Source organism: Prionailurus viverrinus, chromosome B3 (genome assembly GCF_022837055.1).
Source record: "Prionailurus viverrinus isolate Anna chromosome B3, UM_Priviv_1.0, whole genome shotgun sequence".
NCBI classification, from domain to species: domain Eukaryota; kingdom Metazoa; phylum Chordata; class Mammalia; order Carnivora; family Felidae; genus Prionailurus; species Prionailurus viverrinus.
The window spans coordinates 109,301,231-109,323,259 of record NC_062566.1 but is presented as its reverse complement, the minus strand read 5'-3'; the positions used below and the strand labels follow the sequence as shown (position 1 = coordinate 109,323,259).

At 42.3% G+C, this 22,029-nt stretch overlaps 1 protein-coding gene across 4 annotated transcripts; it reads left to right on the top strand.

The window, feature by feature from the left end:
* The first annotated feature begins 2,402 nt into the window (after nt 1-2,402).
* RDH11 (retinol dehydrogenase 11) lies at nt 2,403-21,815 on the top strand. Of its 4 annotated transcripts, none has more exons than XM_047861386.1 (7): nt 2,403-2,483; nt 5,397-5,515; nt 5,863-6,018; nt 7,386-7,490; nt 8,048-8,257; nt 11,395-11,584; nt 18,646-19,973. In XM_047861386.1, the coding sequence occupies exons 1-7, from the start codon at nt 2,479-2,481 to the stop codon at nt 18,746-18,748; spliced, it is 888 nt and encodes a 295-aa protein (XP_047717342.1). In that variant the 5' UTR covers nt 2,403-2,478; the 3' UTR covers nt 18,749-19,973. The 4 variants fall into 4 exon arrangements, with proteins under 4 accessions (XP_047717342.1, XP_047717341.1, XP_047717343.1 ...); XM_047861385.1 differs by lacking the exons at nt 2,403-2,483; nt 18,646-19,973 and adding exons at nt 2,702-2,914; nt 21,692-21,815; XM_047861384.1 differs by lacking the exon at nt 2,403-2,483 and adding an exon at nt 2,717-2,914.
* Nucleotides 21,816-22,029: the final 214 nt, after the last annotated feature.

The window sequence follows — 22,029 nt, the reverse complement described above, 5'->3', positions numbered from 1 at the left end:
TTTTTACTTTTGAGAGAGACAGAGCATGTGTGGGGGAGGGGCATAGAGGGAGACACAGAATCTGAAGCAGTATTTTTGTTGCTCTTCTAATCTTTAGAGTTCTCTTTACTTCTTCCTAGCCCACAGGTTGGCAAACCACGGGCTAAATACAACCCACTGCTTGTTTTTGTAAATAAGTTCTATTGGAACATGCTCACTCATCTACATATCATTTAGGGCTGCTTTTACGCTGCAACAGAGCGTAGCTCTGAGTAGCTGCAACAGAGACCATAGGCTCCCAAAGCCTAAAATATTTATTTTCTTTACAGAAAAAGTTTAATAACCCCCATATTTGCCAGTTCCTCATTACTCCAATCTCCTGTTATGGCTCATAATTCTTTTTTTTTTTTAATTTTTTTTTCAACGTTTATTTATTTTTGGGACAGAGAGAGACAGAGCATGAACGGGGGAGGGGCAGAGAGAGAGGGAGACACAGAATCGGAAACAGGCTCCAGGCTCTGAGCCATCAGCCCAGAGCCTGACGCGGGGCTCGAACTCACGGACCGCGAGATCGTGACCTGGCTGAAGTTGGACGCTTAACCGACTGTGCCACCCAGGCGCCCCGCATAATTCTTTATATTAAACTTTCCCTGTTCAAATTACTGTGGGGTTTCTCTAATCTCATTGGACCCAGTCTAATACCTTATCAACCTCTCTGTCCATTTTCCACGATCCATTTTCAGGCTCATCTTCCTCTACCTATTCCATAATGTTAGTGCTGCCCCAGACCCTCCTCTCTACTTTCTGTCATCGCTTCTCTAAGCCACTCATTTGCTGACCCATCTTCCATTATTGGGTTTAACCAATGGTTTTTAATCTGGGTTCTGTGAATGAAATTTCATGCAAATTTTGTATGGATGTGCAAATGCACATACATATGGGGAGGAGGTCTCCAGCCTCATCTTTGGGCAACGTGGCTTAGTAGTTAAGGGCACAGACCCTGGGTACACCTTTCTTAAGTCTGAATCCCAGTTCTGTCACTATGGCCTGGGATAATTTATTTAACCTTGCTATTGCCTCAATATCCTGGTTTGTAAAATAGAAAAAAATGTAGTCCTACCTCATAGAGTTATTGTGGGAATTAAGGTAGTTAATTTATAGAAAGCACTTGGATAGGGCCTGACACATAATAATTACTATTGAAGCATTGGCTATTATTACTATTTCTAGCACTCCCTCTGGCCCCTGTGCCCCAGCTAGACCAATGCTTTCCATTGCTCTGGTGCCCCTGCTTTCTCAGACTCTAAGCTCTCCAGTGGGCTTTTCCCTCTGCCCAGAGCACTCTTGCCTATATATTGTTTGCCCACTAGCTCCTGACCTTCCCTCAGGCCTCAGCTCAAATGTTATTTCCTCAAAGAAGCTTTTCCTGATCTCCAGACTAGGAGAGGCTTCATGCTATGATCCTTGTTTCCTTCATGAGATCATGTTGTTTCCTTCCTTGAGTTCATGTTTCCCATGAGTTCATGTTGCTTCATGTTGTTTCCTTGTTGAGATCCTTCATGCTATTATGCTTTCCTTGTTTTCCCTCATAACCCTCATCATAATTTATTCAAGGTGATCCTGAATCAAGAAGTTCCTCCCTGATAGCCCATAAGCTCTGAGAGGGCAGAGGTCATTTCTGCTTGGCTCCCTGCTGTACCTCAGCATAATGCCTAGTACACTGTAGGAATACCATAAACATTCATCAAATGAATGGATGGAATGAATAAGGAACAAAATACATGAAAGTCTTTTAATAAAGGTATAAAAACCTGTATACATATTAGGTATCACAATAATGAGCATATGACAAAATCTGATGATTATTAGATAAACTAACGTTAAATCGGTAAAAAATTGTATTGTGTGAAGGAAACCTCCTCTTCAAGTTCTATAAAACACTCATTAAAATTGATCTTGGAACATGTCTTTCAGTCCATTGGAAATGAATTATCCCAATTATTGACTTGTCAAAACATCCTCTGCCTCTACCTCCTGGAAGCCAGATATAGGCCTCAGATGGTAGAGCTGAAAGGAATAATTGAACAGGGAACCTGTTTGTTCTCAGAGAATTTTCATGGCCTTAATTCAAGACAGGATTATGTATTTTCACGAGTAAGCAAAACCAACTGTGCTAATCTGAGAAATTCATTGCTACCCTGGGAGTTAATATATCTAATCCAAGTCACCAGGAAAACTATGTTCTATTATCAATTCACAGTCAAACAGGAGGAAAATGATGATAGCATTATAATTCAAAATAGACACAATAAAGTGATTCTCTTGGGAATGTCTTCAGGGACGGGTTACTTACACTCCATTGGATGAAGGAATCCCTAAGGCGAAAGGATTCCTACCTCCCCATTTCCCTACCAACTGTCAGACCTCAACCGATCCTCCGCTGTCTAAATGGCCTTAGAACACTCCCCAGAGGCCAATCTTTGATCTCCAGGAGAAACAATGCGGTAACTGCCTCACTATGGGGAAAACTGAACCACGGTCTGGACTTGGGAACCGGGAGATAGAGGACTGGGGAGATTTCGCGAGAACGCTGGTGGCCAGAGGGCTGTGGGAGAGCTGGACGATCCTAGAGGTCCTAGAGGCTAGATGATTGAGGACTTTTTGCGTGTCAGAGCAAGGGTCAGCTTCTCTGAGCAGCTGGAAGCACTAATCTTAGGACCAAGCTGTGGACTACATTTCCCAGACGGCTTTGCTCCCTGGGCTGTCGTACTGAGACTAGGGCGTGTCCGTGAGGAGCAGCCACAGTCCGGCAAGGCTTGCTGGGGCATCTCTCTCCGCTTGTGCAGCCGCAGCAGCCATCCCGCAAGATGGTCGGGGTCCTGCTCCTGCTCCTCCTTCTCCCCTTTTTCCTGTACATCGCTGCACCCAAAATCAGGTCTGTGCAAATGTATTGCCTTCTCTTGAGAAGAATTCAGGGTGGCGTTAGTCCTCACCGAAGCTCTGTTCTCCAAAAGAAGGAAAAGGAAAACTCCCTGGGGGGGCCCCAGTAGGTCGAGGCCCGGAGTTCGGTTGGTCGGAGGAGGTCCAGCTGTCCTGGATGCGGGGGGACGAGAACAGGAGACTTCGGGCGGTGGGAGGGGGCTGCATGCCGCAGCACCCCACTTTGTTTCTCCGATCCCTTTTTTCGTCTCCGCAGCCTTTGCTTCCCGCTCCAGAGAACCCCGTGTGCAAGGCTACTTCCAACACTTAAATTTCCAGCATTGGGGGGTTTTAGAACCTAAAATGGAGTGAGGACCTCAACACTGTTTTTCCCTTAGCTCCCACGCCTTGGACTAGTCCTATCTGGCTTCTTGCTTCCAGCCTTTGAAGTACAATGGAGCGATTCGACTTTTTGCTTTCTGAAACTGTTCCTCGATGGGAATCGTGGTATCCGCAGACCCATTGCTTGATCTCTTGTTGCTGTTAGATTCGCTTTTTTTGTAAAGGAAAGAAATGAAAGGGTTTCGTCATGAGCAGTATCCTGCCTTCAGAGCACGACTCATAACCTGGGGTTTGGGGGTGAGACAGAGAGCTTGAGGGGTAATGCTTTCTGACCTGGTGACACAGTAGCCAATGGCTGGCTGAGTGACACAGAAAATCGGCAGAGTTGCACAAAGGCGCCTGCTGATTAGTTCTGAGTAAATCACCAGTAGTGACGGTGGACCAGTGACTGATGAGACACAACCCTTTCTGGGTGGGGGAGGGGGGAGGAGGGGCGTGGTCACCACCCACCGTCTTGCTCCTCTTCTAGTTCTTCCTCCCTTCTGAACACCTCGTGCTCCCACTCAGATGAAAACGCTTTTTATCTCTTTTAAAATTTTTTTTTTAATGTTTATTTTTGAGAAAGAGAGCATGAGCGGAGGAGGGGCAGAGAGAGAGAAGGAGACAAAGAATCTGAAGCAGGCTCCAGGCTCAACGCTGTCAGCATGGAGCCCGACATGGGGCCCAAACTCACCAACCGTGGGATCATGACCTGAGCCCAAGTCAGATGCTTAACCAACTGAGCCAGCCCGGCGCCCCGCTTTTTATCATTTTACACCACAAGATTCTCTTACCCAAATAGAATCTCAATGAAAAGTTGAACCTGAACTGAAAATACTGCTCACGTCTCTGTGAGAGATTTCTGGGGAAGATTATGCTGCAAGGGTCATATCTGCAAACGCCTGGCCGGGTCATGGGAGCTAGCCCAGAGCTAGACTTTTCATAGTTGATTGTCCCTTTCATTCCTGTTGGTAAGGAGAAGAAAGAGTTCAGTGGAGGTCCTGATAGTTGTTGCTCCTGGAGCTAAAACTGAAAGGATGTGAGAAACTGAGCAAGGAGGCTTTTCTCTGAGAAGGAAGATAGCCTTAGGTGAGTTTGCTTCCTATCGGCCTGTGTCCACTAACCAGGTAGCGTTTGTGGCTAAGTGTGTGCTTTGCAATTCTCAAGTCCAATGAAAAATACTGAAATGCTCTTTAAAATTGTATCTCCTGGTCAAGAGATTCTTTTTACTTGAGTCTTGAGATTTGCAGAGAAGAAAAAGAACAATTTGAGACCTGTTAATCCCTGTTTGTGCATTCATTTCTTTGGAAAAGAAGGATAGCACAGTGCTTAGGAACAAGAACACTCAACCAGCTCCACTTTGTACTGATTTATGTCTTTTCTTGAATAGTTAAAAAAATTTTTTTAATGTTTATTTTTTATTTTTGAGAGAGAGAGAGAGAGAGTGCGTGCGCGAGTGGGGAAGGGGCAGAGAAAGAGGGAGACACAGAATTTGAAGCAGGCTCCAGGCTCCAAGCTGTCAGCACAGAGCCGGACATAGGGCTGGAACTCACGAACTGTGAGATCATGACCTGAGCAGAAGAAGTCAGACGCTTAACTGACTGAGCCACCCTGGCGCCCCTAATTTATGTCTTTTCTTTGTCTTAATTTTAATTGTGTGTGTGCATGCGTGTTTCTGTTTCTGTGTTTCACCCCAGGTTGACAAGCTTTCATAATTTTAACTTTTTTGTTGAATTATGTATCTCTAGGCCATAAAGTGCCAGTTGTGGGCAGATTGACATTAAGTGGACCAGTTCTTGCTTGTAGGCTGAGTCTTGTGATTCCCCAAGCCTGTCGAAGAGCTCAAACTGAAGCCAGGTGCCTGGACAATCAAATATTTATCTAGTTGTTATACTGCAAGGGGCAGCTCTAAGATTTGCCATTACAACAAAATCAATTTTGTTCTTGAGCAAGAGCAGAAAATTTTTCTTCAAACTTACTTAAATCTGTAAAGGGACAGTACTAGAAAGAACCAAAATAAACCTTAGCCTTGGGATTAGAAGACATGGGGGTTGCAGGAACCTCTGGCCAGGGCAAGGAGAATGAAGAACTGATGAGCTCTCCCTCCCTCTCTACAGGAAAATGCTGTCTAGTGGGGTGTGTACATCAACTGTCCAGCTTCCTGGGAAGGTGGCTGTGGTCACTGGAGCCAACACAGGCATCGGAAAGGAGACAGCCAAAGAGCTGGCTCAAAGAGGCAAGATCATCTGCTTCTAATTCCCTCCTGCTATTGCCATTTTATCTCTCACAAGGATGACCATGCTCACTATTTCCTTCTAATCTTGGAATTCAAGAACCTTCCAAGTGTCCCACAGATTCACTGGTCTCAACCTAGTATAATGCTCTGCATGTAATGGATACTTAATGAATATTATTTATTTTTCCTTTTTGATTTGCTCACCAGATACCTCTGTCGTGAAGTAGGGGTAAAATTCCGATTAAAAAAAAAAAACAGTAGAAAATTACATTCATAAGTCTATAGGTCTGTAATGTCCACTCCAAAGCAGAGCTGACAGTTTGTCTCTTTTATATGTTGATTGACAGGAGCCCGCGTGTATTTAGCGTGCCGGGATATCCAAAAGGGGGAATTGGTGGCCAGAGAGATCCAGACCATGACAGGGAACCAACAGGTGTTGGTGCGGGAATTGGACTTGGCTGATACTAAATCTATTCGAGCCTTTGCTAAAGATTTCTTAGCAGGTAAGTGTTGAACCAGAGATTATGTTTTTGGTCTTGCAATCAACATAGCAGACTTAGCTAAAGGAAAAGGTCCTTCTCCCTCTTTAATACATAGAAATACTAGATCGTTTATAATCAAAAACTTTCATTCATAGCTGACTCCTTAGTAACAAAGGGGAATCCTCAAGAGGCAGAAATTTAAAAAAATGAATTTAAAAAGTCATAGCATGCAAGGCACCTGGGTGGCTCAGTCAGTTAAGCGTCCGACTCTGGATTTCAGCTCTGGTCATGATCTTGTAGTTCATGGGATTGAGCCCCGCATTAGGTTCTGCACTGACACCATGGAGCCTGCTTGGGATTCTCTGTCTCTGCTCCTTCCCATTCTCTCTTTGTCTCTCTCAAAATAAATAGGTAAACATTAAAAAAAAAAAAAAGTCCTAGTAATGCCTAAGAACTAAAGCCAAAAATCTCATGGAAGTATCTGAACTCAATATGAGCTTTAGGGTCTGGAGTCTAAACACTCATACAGGGACAGAAGATAAGGCCTCAGGGCCTGAGAGCTGGGGAGCTGTATCTCAGGCTTCACATAAGGTTGGGACTCACAAAAAGCCATCTCGTCCATGATAAAGAGGCATAAAAAAACCCTCGCCACCAGCTCTAAGGCATGACAAAAAAGCTCATCTTCTCTTCAGGACATAGATGGTTAGAGAGTCATCTGTAAGATATTAGAACCTCAAGTTGGCATCATCTATGGGGGAGAATTTATTACATCACCAAATGATGTAAGAATCTTGAGCTGAGGAATTAACATAAAATCCTATAGAATCACATCAAAATCAAATCCAAGAGTAGTCTGTAGGCATATCCCCTCATAATACAGGGATCTTGGCCTCCCTAAGTAAACAGCTTCTGCTGATATGAGCTTATAGTTAGAAATTAAAAACCACATGAGAAAATAAACCAGGAGAAAGAGTTGTCATGTGTAACAAAGAGGTGAAACCAGTATTTCTTTTGGTGCCTTTTGGAGTTCTCCAGTATCAGGGGTACATACAGAACATCCTTTTTTCTCCTGCTTGGATTCTTCCCATTCAGCCCGGGAAGTCTTTCTATTAGGAGAGCTGGGCAGAACACTTTTTCGAAAGCAATGAGTAAGTAGCTCCTTAATTGGAAAGATCGTAAAGGCCACTTGGTTGTATAAGATGGAATTTTGCTCTGTGCTAAAAGTATGTAGGATTCAACTACAGTCTTAAATAATGAAAAACAATACAAAATACATCTGAAGGGGAAATGGAGGAAAGATTGAAGCCGTGGGTCCCCATTTCTAAGGCAGACTTCTTAGGTGTCACCGCTGTGGCTGGCTGCTTCCACACTACATCTCTTCCCTGCAGAGGAAAAGCATCTTCACATTTTGATCAACAATGCAGGAGTGATGATGTGTCCCTACTCTAAGACAGCAGATGGCTTTGAGATGCACATGGGAGTCAACCACTTGGGTAAGAAATCTGGCCTCATCACAAAACTGGAGGAAACCTAAAGTTCTCCTTGGCAAACTTAGGGGTCAGATTGAGCTGTCCTTGTGATGCAATTGGACACTGGGCCCTAAAAGACCATAAGTGAATAGCGAATATTATGGTCCTGCCTGAAAGCCCAGAGATAAACTTGAGGCCCACTTGAGGCTACACCAACTTTTTAATCTGTGATTTGGATTCAATTTACTTTGGGGCATTTTTAACAGCCTAATTGGACTGAGGACCGTGTTGCTTTCTTTGTAGTGATCCTCACGGCGAACATTAGGTAGAGGCTGCCTGCTCTTAAAGAGTGATATTAATCAAAGTTGGAAGAAGACAGGACTTCATATTCACATGTTCCAGATCCCCCTCATGGATGGATGGCTGTCCTATTTTCCTAAACCCTCACTGAGCTTGTTCTGTAGTTGATAATGAATTAATGAGGCAAAAAGCCTTATTCCTGAATTCTCTGCAGAGCTCACCACAACTCCCTTAACCCTGACATTGGCCTTGAACTGTATTAATTCTAGTTTTTCTTGTAGGTCACTTCCTCCTGACCCATCTGTTGCTAGAGAAGCTGAAGGAATCAGCCCCATCAAGGGTAGTGAATGTGTCTTCCCTAGCGCATCACCTGGGGAGGATCCACTTCCATAACCTGCAGGGTGAGAAATTCTACAATGCAGGTCTGGCCTACTGTCACAGCAAGTTAGCCAACATTCTCTTCACCCAGGAACTGGCCCGGAGGCTCAAAGGTAGGCTTAGAAGAAATGAATATAGAGATATAAGTCAATGGGAAGTAGCAAAAAGCCACAGGAATACATTCTGTTTTCGGGAGCCTATCTCTTGGATAAAACCTGCTTTCATGACTATAACTGGGTATTATTTTAGTAAGTAGCCCAAAACTGAATATTGGAGGTGGCTGGCAGGAGATGGGGAAATTCTGACTTTGAGTCATAAGGGCTTAGCTTTAGTACTTATCAGCCGTGTGACCTGTAGCAAGCTACTTAACTTTTCAGGACTTATTTCCTCATAAGTAAAATGGGATTATTTTATAGGTTATTGTCCTTATTAAGTCAGGTCTCATGAGCAAGCAAGGTTTTTTACTCATAATGAGACTAGATAGAAGGGAGGGACCTGAACTGGCACTAGATACAACCATTAGGATAAAACAGGTGCTAGGACAATGGTGGGGGGGGGGGGGGGATGTTGCCCCCTAACAGCAAAAGGTTAAGTAAGAGAAATGCATGCTTGAAGAGGGAATTCTCCAATCACAAATACACAGAGGTCCTTAGCACTGTCCACTCTGAATTTTCAAGAAAAAGAAAGGTAATCCAGGGTGGACAGCTGGAGTTACTTAGGATTTGAGGCAGGCAGAATTCTGGCTCGAGAAGTCAGACATAGAAGCCCCGTTGTTGGGACAGGATCATCAAATTATGTGGACAGCAATGTGGGGGAAGGAAGCTGTGGTCAGCTCACTTCATATGCCCAGTCTATGCCCAGGACGTGACATTGTTTATCAGCTCAGGATGGATCAGAGTAACTGGATGGTGAAAACTATCCAAAGGGTTGGTAGGGGAGCTAGGGTGCGCTTGAGGTGGAGAGATAGGCCCAGCCATGAGGATCCGATAAAAGCAGAGGATACACAAGTGAGGAAGCCTGAGAGATGTGAGGATTAGGTGGGAGACAGCTGTGGTGCAATGAAGGCAACCTGGGCATAACAGAGGAGTCATTCATTCATCCATTCAGCAGTCAAGTATTCAGTATCCATGCTCTTCTATGCACTGATTCAGGGCTTGGAGATGGAGTGGTGCCTGATACACGTACAGTCCCTTCTTTGATTTGGTTTAGATCCACTGGGGGAGGGAGATAATAAACAAGTATTTATACATTATCACATGTAAAATCAGTCTAGGAATACATGAATAATTCTCTTTGTAATAAGTTCCAATAATATAGAGCTAAAAGTGAAAAAAACCCTTTACTTAATCCCCACTTTCTCCCTTCTCCTTTCTCCCCTCAAGGAACCACTGTCAACAACTTGATGTGCACCTGTCAATCATTTTTTATACATTTATATATGTGTACATCATATATAAGGAACTGAAATTCCAACACAAATTTTGGAGATCTTTCCATGTTGTACATACAGATTTACCCCATTCCTTTTGTGGGCTGCATTATATTTCACCGTATAGATGAGCCTCCGTTTATTTATTAATTTCCTTAACAACATCTGGAATGTTTCCTTTTTGTTGTTGTTTAATTATAATTGTAAATACTATGAAAGGGGAAGTATAAGGACCTATAATGGATTGGGATGGGTGCTTATTCAGTCTAAGGGATCAGGGATTTCTCTAAAGAAATGAGTTGCAAGCTAAGCCTTTATATAAGATGATTAGAAATTAAATGGGTTACAGAGCAGGTGGAATGAGGCATCTGAGGAGGTTGAGGAACATTCCAGGCAGAAGAAAGAGAATGCACAAAAGTCTTGGCTCAGTTTGAGAAATTGAGAGGCTGCTGTGGTTAAAATGAAGAAAGCAAGAGGAAGAGAAATCTGACCTGAGACTGGTGAGGTCGACAGGGGCAAAATCCTTAGAGGCTATGGTAAAGATTTTGGTGTAAGAGCAGTGGAAACCCTTTAAAATGGGGGCAGGGCTGTGTACAGCAAGTGATTTCTATAGTCTAGGTGATTGATGACAGTAGCTTGGACTACAGTGGTAGAGATGGAGGGTAGTGGACACTCCTTAGAGATATCTAGGATGGGAAAACCCTAAAGCTTGTTGAGCATGGTAACGTGGGGAATCGTCAAGAACTGCTGCTCTGTGGGCCTGCCTGGTCGGGAGTTAGGAAACACTGCGAGATCCAGGTTTGGCCTTAAAAAGTATGAAGTTAATTGAGGACCTATGTGTCTGCATTACTATGGGTCATCTAGAGTAGATGTCAAGTTGGAAATAATATATATCCACAGTCCTTCGTCTGCAATTATGAAATCCACAAAGACATGAAAATTCCATTTTTTCAGAAGCTTGACACCAAAGCTCATTTGGCAACAAAATCTCACGTGTACCAGGGAGATTAGGTAATAAGCAGTATATGTATAGGTGTTCATATTATCTTTCTAAAATCAATAAAAATTTGGAAACCTCTTTGACATAGCCATACATAAGTGTCATTTAGCACTTACCATGCACCAGATACTGTTCTAGCCTCTTGTACATACAAACTCATTTAATCCTCAGAACAACCTTGAGAGGTGCAGGTATTAGGATTATCCCCATTTTAAGAGGAAACTGAGTCACAACATCAGGAGCTTGCTCAAGGTCACACAGCTAATGAGTGGTAAAGCTAGGATTTGAAACTGGGCGGTCTGCCCACAAAGTTCATGCCCTGAACCACTACATTACACTGCCTCTCGTAGTCAGTTAAGAGTTCAAAGGAGTATAATGTACCAAAAAATGTGCATACCATAAAGTTATAGAGAAGGATTTTAGCAAGCCATGAGAACTCCAACATTTGAAGTTTGAGTAGAAGATGATGAATTGGCCCAGGAAACTAAGAGGAAGCAGCGAGAAAGGATAGGAAAATCAGGAGTGTGGGGTCATGGAAGCCAATAAAAAGGCAGCTTTGAGAAAGAAGTAGTCAGTAGTGTCAAGTGCTACTAATAGGTTGAGTCCTGGCTCTACTGTTTGCTAACAGTTAGTAACCTCTTTGAGCTTAAATCTTAACCTGTGAGATGGGGAGATATAAATTACTGTGAGGAATGCTTGTAATACTGTTGGGGGAAGGGAGTCTTCATGGGGTCAAATGTTTATTCGTATCCTCTGCTCTCTTCGGCCATGTGGCAATATCAAGTCCTGTCTTCCTCTCTCCAAACGGCACCCCCCATTAGGCTCTGGCGTTACGACGTATTCTGTACACCCTGGCACAGTCAACTCTGAATTGGTTCGGCACTCACCTTTCATGAAGTGGATGTGGTGGCTTTTCTCCTTCTTCATCAAGACCCCTAAACAGGGAGCCCAGACCAGCCTGTACTGTGCCATAACGGAAGGTCTTGAGATTCTAAATGGGCATCATTTCAGGTATGAATATATCTGTTTTTGAAGACAGGGTTTCATTGCTCAAAGGAAATAATTTGGATTTGTACTCTTCTTATAAAGTACATTGTGCAACATAGCTTTTTTTGTTGTTGTTTTTTAAACAACATCTTTTGCATTTTTTTTAAGTTTATTTATTTATTTTTGTGAGAGAGCTAGAAAGAGAGATAGAGATCAAGTGGAGGAGAGGCAGGGGGGTGGGGAGGCAGAGAATCCCAAGCAGGCTCCGTACTGTCAGCGCAGAACCCAATGTGGGGCTCAAACTCACAAACCATGAGATCATGACCTGAGCTAAAACCAAGAGTCAGATGCTTAACCAACTGAGCCACCTAGGCACCCCTCTCTTCTTTTTATTAATGTTTATTTTTGAGAGAGAAAGAGTACACAAGCAGGGGAGGTGCAGAGAGAGGGGGGGACAGAGGATCCAAAGTGGGCTCTGTGCTGATAACAAATAGCCTGATGCAGGGCTTGAACTCACGAACCATGAGATCATGACCTGAGCCAAAGTCGGACGCTTAACTAACTGAGCCACCCAGGTGCCCCAGCTTTTGTCTTTTGACTAGGGTTGTTACCTTTAAGAGGGGGACTGACTCATTCACATTTTTCGTGGTACTTGTAGGTTTGATTTTCTCCATGCCATCTTTTATTAATATGGTTGTTTCTTTTCTTCCTACTTTTTCTTATGTCCATCCAGTTTTCTTTGTTCCTTTTTGGACTCCTTGTTTTGTTTTGTTTTGTTTTGTTTTGTTTTGTTTTGTTTACATTAAGAAGAATTTGTATTTTTCTATTGTCTTCAGGACTAAAATAGTATCAATGGACTCTGTTCTTGAATAAGTGAAGACTTTTAAAACTTTTTATTGTAGAGGGTTTTGAACATACACAGTCGTAGGTAAAATAGCATGTTGAATCCCACAGTACAGCCTCAACAACCATTAAGCCATAGCTAGTATTCTCCCATCCCATCCACCAGCCCTTCACATATTTTTTTCCTCTCATGTTATTATTATTTTTTTAATGTTTATTTATTTTTGAGAGAGAGACAGAGCACACGCAGGGGAGCGTCAGAGAGAGAGGGAGACACAGAATCTGAAGCAGGCTCCAGGCTCTGAGCTGTTGGCACAGAGCCTGGCACAGGGCTCAGACCCACAGACCGTGAGACCGTGACCTGACTTTAAGTCGGACACTTAACCGAATGAGGTACCCAGGCACCCCTCCTCTCACGTTATTTTGAAATTTGTCTCAGACATCACATAAGATTGAAATTTTAGCATGTTTTTACCTCCTCTTCAAGATTATGTGGAAATAACTTGCACTTTTAGAGAAAGGGCTGCAAATAAATTAAAATTGGAAAGAAAGGTAGATAGATCATGAAAGGCCCATAATGCCAGACCTGGAGAGGAGCCACAGAAGTTGTTTCAGTAGAAAGAGAAATAATCTGCTCTGTGCTTCAGAGAAACATCCCTGCTGACTTTGTTTAATGAATGGGTAAATAACCCAAGTGAGAGATAATGAGTTCCTGATTTAGGGTAATGACAGTTGGAATGCAAAGAATGATTAAGAGAGAGAGGCCCTGAAGAGGCAGAATCTTTACCACTTGATGAATAATTGAATGAGAGGTCGGGGAGGAGTTGGTGACCTGGGGGTCAAGCCTGACTTACTATGAGGTTGATGATGACATTAACTGAGACAGCAGAAATGGAAATATAATGTGTATAGCTTAGGGTTCTCTGATTGCAAATCAGTGGAAACAGACTCAAGCTAACTTAAGCAAGAAGGGAATTTATTAGAATATGGGGGTTCTCCTAGGTCCAAAGAGCAGACTGAAGAGCCAGGCTTAGAACACACACAGTGGCCAGTCAACTGGCCAGGGCACTGTTGCTAGAACGAGTATATGCCAACTATCTTTAGTCTTTGTTTTGTTGCTCAGCATCCGCTCTCTAGCAAGGAAGCACTAGGTCTTCCATCCTCACATCCTCACTCCCTTGGTTAGGGGAAGACCAGCACTTGATTAATGGGCTCTCCAAACTGTGGGAAAGAGGTAATTTTACAGAAAGGAATCAGATTGCTGTTGCCAAAAGAATGTGGAATGGATCAGTTGCCCTCTATAATACACCTGGCCTTATACATGTTGAGTGTATATCCATAAGTCATGGAGTAGAAATGTATAGCAGATAGTTGGAAATGTGGGTCTGAAAGTCAGGAAGATAAATTTATGTGGTTTTATACACTAGAATGATTTTCCATGAATGACTGGATTCTTCCCTGGAAATTTTAAGGTTTTGACTGAGTAATCTAAAGAAAGCCGGCCTCAAATTCATGACTTAGTAAATATTTAACTGGCTTTTGAAGAGCCTTTCCAGTGCCAAGGATTCTCAATTGTAAGCATTTTGAAGATCCAACAGCAGCTGTGTTGACCACTATCAAGAAATGAACTTAAGTCTGTCTTGACTGAAACATTAGAAACTTTGCACTAGTTTTTCTAACTGACTGAAACCACAAACCTACTTTTGTCTCTATGGATTTGCCTGTACTGGATGTTTCATATAAATAGAATCATATAATATGTGGCCTTTTGTGACTGGCTTCTTTCTCACTTTGCAAAATGTGTTCAAGGTCATCCATGCCAAAGCATGTATCAGTACATCATTCCTATTTATTGCCAAATAATATTTCATTTTGTGGATGTTCCACATTTTATTTATCCCTTCATTAGTTGGTGGGCATTTGGGTTGTCACTTTTTTTAATTGAATAGTGATGCTCTGAATATTCATGTCCAGATTTTTGTATGGACACTTTTCTTGGTTTGTATACCTGGAAATGGAATCCCACTGGAATATGGGTCATGTTAACTCCATGTTTAACTGTTGAGGAATTGTCAGGGTGTTTTCCAAAGTGGCTGCAGCATTTCGTGTTGCCATCAGTAGTGTATGAGGGTTCCAGTTTCTCCCTCATACACTGCCCTTGCAGTGAGACAGTGAGACAGAGTGTGAGTGGGGGAGGGCAGAGAGAGATGGAGACACAGAATCTGAAGCAGGCTCCAGGCTAACTGTCAGCACAAAGCCCAACGCAGGGCCCAAACTCATGAACCGTGAGATCATGACCCGAGCCAAAGTCAGACACTTAATTAACCAACTGAGCCACCCAAGCGCTCCTCTGTCCTTTGTTTTAGCCATTATAATAAATATGAAGTAATTTTTCTATTTATGTTCTTCTAGTTTTTCTCATTATGGTTTTCATTTGCATTTTCTTGCTAGTGATGTTAAGCATCTTTTCGTGTGCTCATATTTGTTTATCTTTGTTGGAGAAATGTCTATTCATATCCTTTGCCCAATTTCAAAATGGATTATTGTCTTTTTATTGTTTAATTGTAATGATTCTTTATATAGTCTGGATGCAAGTCCCTTGTCAGATGTGTGATTTACCAATATTTTCTTCCACTCTTTGGTTTGTCTTTTTACTTTCTTTATGGTGTCTTTTGAAGCAGAGAAGTTTTTGAGGAAGTCTAATTTATGGACTGTTTTCTTTTGTCACTTGTGCTTTTGGTGTCCTAAGAAACCATTGCCTAACTGAGGGGCACAAAGAGTTATTAATATGTTTTCTTCTAACAGTTTTATAATTTGAGCATTACATTTCAGTCTATGATTCATTTAATTTTTATATATGTCATGGGGGTAGGGTCCTGTTTCATTTTGAATGTGGATATCCAGTTTTCCAAGAACTGTTTGTTGAAAAGATTATTCTTTTCCCATTGAATTTTCTTGGTAGCTATATTCAAATTCCTTGGGCTGCAATAGCAGAATACCAGAAATTTATTTTCTTACAGTTCTGGAGGAAAACAGTTTTCTTACAGTTCAAGATCAAGGTGCCAACAAGATTGATTTCTGGTTTCTTCCTGGCTTGCACCGGGCTGCCTTCTTGATGTGTCCTCAGATGGTTTTTACTCTGTGTGTGCACACTCCTGGTGTCTCCTCTTATAAGGACACTAGTCCTATTGAATTGGAGCCCTACCTTTTTGACCCTATTTAACCTTAATTATCTCCTTAAAAGCCCTTCCTCCTAATATAGTCACCTTGGGGATTTAGGGATTCAGCATGGATTTGGGGGGACATAATTCAGTCCGTAACAGATTTATCAAAAATCAGTTGACCATAAATGTAAGAGTACTTCTATACTTTTTTATTTTTTCTATTCATTTCTTAAAAAATTTTTTAACGTTTATTCATTTTTTGAGAGACAGAGACAGCATGAGTGGGGGAGGAGCAGAGAGAGAGGGAGACACAGAATCTGAAGCAAGCTCCAGTCTCTGAACTGACAGCACAGAGCCCGATGCAGGGCCCGAACTCACAAATTGTGAGATCATGACCTGAGCCGAAATAGGATGCTTAACCGACTGAGCCACCCACGTGCCCCTTTTCTATTCATTTCTATGTCTGTCCTTATGCCAGTAGAATAGTCTTTGTATTAAGTTTTGATATAGGTCTTTTTACATATACTGGTTGATACTACCCAAAATCCTACTGGAAATATCAGCACCATGACCATGCTGATGCATAACCACACTTAAGTAGCTTTTTTTTTTTTAAATTTTTTAAATGTTTATTCACCCTTGAGAGACAGAGAGAAAGAGTGTGAGCAGGGGAGAGGCAGAGAGAGAGAGAGGGGAAGACACAGAATCTAAAGCAAGCTCCAGGCTCTGCACTGGCAGGAAGAGCCCCACATGGGGCTTGAACCCACGAACCATAAGATCATGACCTGAGCTGAAGTCGGACGCTTAACGGACTAAGCCACCCAGGTGCCCCAACACTTAAGTAGCTTTTACTGTGGTATTTGAATATATTTTACAGCATGTCATAGCTTATGACACACAGCACTTTCCATTGTGTCCATTGCGTGTGTCATTTGCTCTTCATTGTAACCTTGCAGAGAACATCAGGTATACATAGAGGCTACAGAGGCTTACAGAGGCCAACTGAGAGAGTCATACAAAGCCTTTTGGTTCTCGGTGATGGTCTTTTTACTCAGCAGTGACAGGTTGTATGGTCATGCTGGTGAGTTCCCTTAAACAGAAGTACTAAGAAGCCTTGTTTTGTAAATTCAAAGATATCTTTAAGTGGTGTTTCTCAAAATTCTATGTGTTTTGGAGGAAGTGGCTGAAAACAGATAACTGGGCCTCAACCCTGTTCTGATTCAGCAGGTTTGGATGGGGCCGGACAATCGGCATTGCTAACAAGCTTCCAGATGATGGCTCCTGCTAGTCCATAACCCACTCTTTGATTAGCAGTGTCTTAATGGACGTAGTGTTAGGAGTTTGCTTCATGTACTTATTTCAGACTTGCCAAGTTTCCTTTTCATCTTCAAAATTTGCTTAGAATGTCCTGGAAGCAGTTTTCTTAAAATAGTATTTTAAAAATTGCTTCTTATGTACCTTAAAAGATTGCAGTTCATTTACTCAATCACTTTATTGAATGCCTGCTGTGTACTAGATGCAGCAAATATAAAAATAAGTAAAAGGGGGCACCTGGATAGCTCAGCTGGTTAAGCGTCCAACTTCACCAGAGGTCATGGTGTCCTGGTGCGGGTCTGAGCCCTGCATTAGACTCTGTGCCGACAGCTCAGAGCCTGGAGCCTGCTTCAGATTCTGTGTCTCCCTCTCTCTCCGCCCCTCCCCCCACTTGTGCTCTGTCTCTGTCTCTGTCTCTCTCTCAAAAAATAAAGAAACGTTAAAAAAATTTTTTTAAGGGGCACATGGGTGGCTCAGTTGGTTAAGCATCTGACTTCGGCTCAGGTCATGATCTCATGGCTCGTAGGTTCGAGCCCTGTGTCAGGCTCTGTGCTGACAGCTCGGAGCCTGGAGCCTGCTTCGAATTCTGTGTGTGTCTGTCTCCCCCTCCCCCACTCAGGCTCTGCCTCTCTGTCAAAAAGAAATAAACATTAACAAATTAAAAAAAATTTTTTTAAATGAGTAAAAGTCTTTGAGAAAATTTCTGATAAGTGCAGAGTTTGAATACCCCTCCTGCATTTGTTTTTTTAGATGTTTATTTATTTTGAGAGAGAGTGCAAGTGGGCGAGAGGGGCAGAGAGAGGGAGAGAGAATCTTAAGCAGGTTCCATGCTCAGTGTGGAGCCCAATGTGGGGCTCAATCCCACAACTGTGAGATCATGACCTGAGCCAATATCAAGAGTCAGATGCTTAACCCACTGAGCCACCCAGGCACCCTGTCTCTCTCCTGTATTTAATGGGGACTTAAAATAATTGGGATTACAGCAATGAAGAGAAGGTATATGAAACACTTATTATTGTTACATTTCTTTTATGCTATCATCTTCTGTCTTCATTGTTTATGAAGCCAGCTTGACTTGTTATTTAAAAACTGTTATAATTGCTGGTAGACCAGAAATCGTAAGTTTTGGGGGTGTTTTTGTCCCCCACTCCAAGCATCTGTATGTAACCAATGTAATCTCAGCAACATGACACTATACAAGGTCCTGTGTGAACAAGCTAGACATACACAGGTATCAGGCAGACACAGATATTATAGTTAAATATATACATATAGGGGCACCTGGGTGGTTCAGTTGGTTGAACATCTGGCTCTTGATTTCAGCTCAGGTCATGATCTCACAGTTCATGGGTTCAAGTCCTGCATTGGGCTCTGTGCTGGTGATGTGGAGTCTGATTGGGATTCTCTCTCTCTCTCTTCTCACCTCCCCTGCTCTCTCTCTCAAAATAAATAAACATTTACACACACACACACACACACACACACACACACACACAGAGCAGAGTATAAAGACTTACTGCTATGCATTACATATCAAACAGAGCATTCTCATCAGAGGTAGTCTAGTGAGGAGATCTAAATGGTAATTACATTTTTGCTGGGGTAAGAATTGGAGAATGAAGAGGTAAGACAAAGACTGGCCCTATGAAGTGTATAGAGGGCATGTCATCCCTGGGTTGTTTTTCTGTCACATTCCTTGTTCCAGGCAGAGAACAGATTCCATTCTTAAACTCTGTGTTTTAAGCCTCTCTCTTTCATTTCCAGTGACTGCAGTGTGGCATGGGTCTCTGCCCAGGCTCGGAATGAGACAATAGCAAGACGGCTATGGGATGTCAGTTGTGACCTGCTGGGCATCCCCATGGACTGACAGGTGGTAGCAGTTGGACTCAAGAGAAACCTATAGCAGACTACTCAGTACTCCCTGCCAAAATGATTCTCCTTCATGGTGACCAAAATCGTCAGTACAAAGAAAACAAATCTTCCAGCCTTTCCTGCTTGATGTCTGACAAAAGCACAGTGTACATTGCCAGATTCATCAAAACACCTTGCATTTACTCCAGATTTAGTTTGCCCTTATTACTGTCAGTTGCAAGAGATATCAGACGATAAGATCCTCAGATGACCTGCGAGCTGATATCTGCCGTTTGAAACCTACTACTTAGGAGAATCTTAGCTATGGCAAGGTCAATTTATGGTAGTCTGGATTAGTTTCTACCCTCTTTGTTCACAATATAGTTCCTCCCAACCACCATCCAACCTTCATTTCAAGAGGGCCACACTGCAGCCTCAGCCGAACTCTGAGTCACAGTGGCTTGACTCAAGAGCGGGACTCATCCCTCAACTGTTAAGAAAACCATCATATGCTAACATCTGAATTATTTCCGGAAACTCTTAACTGAATCTGGATTATGACATGGCTTTATCTCTTGACAACCTAAAGCCACTGCTATTAAAACACTTTCCAACATCTAGACCACAGAGAAGAGCTTCCTTTTCTAAGAAGTTTGTGGGGTTTGGAGGATGGCAGAAATAAAAATCAAGCTTAAACTATCATTTTCTTACTGTTTCTCAGACCAGCAAGTGGGTAAAGAAAGGGGCAGTGTGGGAAGATAGACCATCTACCTGACTTTAGTTAGTGACCCCAGACTGATGGAGGCCTTTTTGTGTCTTAGTTTCTCTTAGAAAACCAGAAGAAGGAAAAGGCTATTTGGTGATTGTCACTGAGTTTATCTTTGTGTTCTTCCGTAGTCACACAGTGGGGCTTATTTTCACAGAATTCAAAATAACTACAAAGGAAGAGTATTAAACTGGACCCTGGTGGAGGCAAATGTTCAAAGATGGAGCAAACAGTGTCATCCAGTCTTTGATACAAATGAGTAGACCAGCAAAGGGACGTCAACTCTGTATATATGGTTAACTACTTACCCAGAAGCACATGGGTAGCAGGGAAGAAGTCTAAAACAGAAAAATCCTGGAAGATAATGCATGCAGTAAAGGGACTAGTTAAGGACTTAAAAAAAAAAAAAAAAAAAAAAACTAAACTAAAGATGGTAATATGTAACTGGAAGAATTGAGGGCGAGCACCTGAGTGACCAAGACTGACACTGTACTGTCTTCATAAGCACCAATCAACCAATGTGGCAAAAAAAGTCCCAAAATAACCCCCCCCCCAATTCTTTATTCAGCAAAATTATCTTAAGGACGGATATTGGTAATTTACAGTCACTATAGTAATCTTTCAGGGCATTTCCTTACACTATCTTAACATGATTAAAATGTCTATTTGCTAAAAATCTACATTTAATTTGGAGAGCTTTTATCAAAAGTAATGCTGCCAAAGGAAATTGGAGGAATAATAATGTTCTTATCACTTGTTTAGAATATGTTATTCTAATAGACTTTGATTTTCTTGGACTGACAATTACATATTCACTTTGGTGGGGTAAAGAGTTATGGGACCACAGTCTTCTCATATTTGTAAATGGATATTTTGTTGAACGTGTTTTGACCATCAAGCTATATATTTAAAAATGGTCATTTTATGGAAAAATTGGAAATTTTTAATAGTTAAGTAGCATAACTAATATTTTACTTAATTTATGTTGAACTATCAATGACAAATAAAAAAATTTTATTATTTGTAATGTTTTTACTTACCTAAATAAAAGCTGTAAGAATTAGAGTCAATGAAAGAAAACAATTAAATGAAAGTTTAGCTATAAGAAGAAAATGCTTTTCATTATTATGGTTATACAGTCATTTCTCATTTTTAAGGATAATTTGTCTCAGAGTCTAACCACAGTATAGTCTCCATTGAAATGCCATTAACTTTGGTTGTGTGATAATTTGATTATTCATTCACCCATTTTCTGCTTTTGTGATGCTTTTCAAACATTTTTTTCCATCTCAGGCTATTATGTCCCCCTTTTGCACCTGTCCTTTCTAGAACAGAGTTGTGGGACTTAATCACATTACACTTCCACTAACAACCTCAGATTTTGCTATCTCTATATTCAATGAACATTAAGAGCTCAATGCATTTGTTGAATCAGTGGTCATAAATCAGTCTGATAAAAATAAAGTTCCAGGAGATATATGAATCATCAAATCACTTCCCCCTGAACAGTCATACATCGTTTAATATGTTTGGGAAGTTTTATATATTGGGCTGCCAAGCAAACATTTCAGAAAGGGCTTTGATAGGAAAATCATGAAATAAGTTGAAAACAGAAATTCCCTGCCATGGAACCATGAAAACCCACGTTGCAGAATAGGACTTTGTCACTGTTAACACATTACACGTAGTGGGAAAGAGACCTGATGAAGCAGAGTCCGCCTTGCTCACCACGTTATGAAACAACCAAGCACAGAGAGTGAATTTTTTATTCACCAACATATGCCCAGATACGGCATAATGACATGCTGAACATTAACAAATACCTGCTGAGGGGCACTTGGGTGGCTCAGTCAGTTAAGCCTCTGATTTTTACTCAGGTCGCGATCTCCTCGTCCGTGAGTTCCAGCCCCGCATTGGGCTCTGTGCTCACAGCTCGGAGCCTGGAGCCTGCTTGGGTTTCTGTGTCTCTCTCTGGCCCTCCGCCACTCACGCTCTGTGTCTCTCTCTCTCAAAAATAAACATTAAAAAATACCTGCTGAGTGAATGAATGCACCAGGCGAGCACAGAGACTAGAGGCTGCGAGCGTATTTGGGGAGTCACTGCCTAGGAACTATTTCTGAAAGCATATGGCTCTGGGCGTTTGACCTCTCCAATAAAAGGTTTTTTGTTTTGTTTTGTTTTTTACCGCTGCAGGGCAAGCAAGGAACCTGCCCCAGCTCTCTCTCAAGGGCTGAAAGCTAATGTTTAGTCAGGACGCGAACTGAGGAAATGAGAGCCGCCAGACGGGGCGATGATAGCGAAGATGATTTCCAAACGCTTACGGATACCAAACTACTGCTTGTCAGCACCACCCACTGGGCCTGTAGCGTTGACAGAACCACCGCCCCCGCCAGCGCGTGACTTCGGAGTCCGAGTGGCTTCCACGCCGAAATACAGCCCCCGGCATGCACTGCAGCGACCGCCCCTCACCGGAAGGCGGGGCCCTGGAGACAGGCGGTCGCGCTGCCCGTCCCGCGGGTCCCCCACAGTCC

What these genes read in the sequence shown, in the direction of transcription:
- RDH11 (XM_047861384.1), top strand. Translation starts at nt 2,847, where the DNA reads ATGGTCGGGGTCCTGCTCCTGCTCCTCCTTCTCCCCTTTTTCCTGTAC. An exon ending in CATGGGAGTCAACCACTTGG is followed by an intron (nt 7,491 to 8,047) that starts GTAAGAAATCTG and finishes TTTTTCTTGTAG; the next exon opens with GTCACTTCCTCCTGACCCAT. An exon ending in CTAAATGGGCATCATTTCAG is followed by an intron (nt 11,585 to 18,645) that starts GTATGAATATAT and finishes TTTCATTTCCAG; the next exon opens with TGACTGCAGTGTGGCATGGG.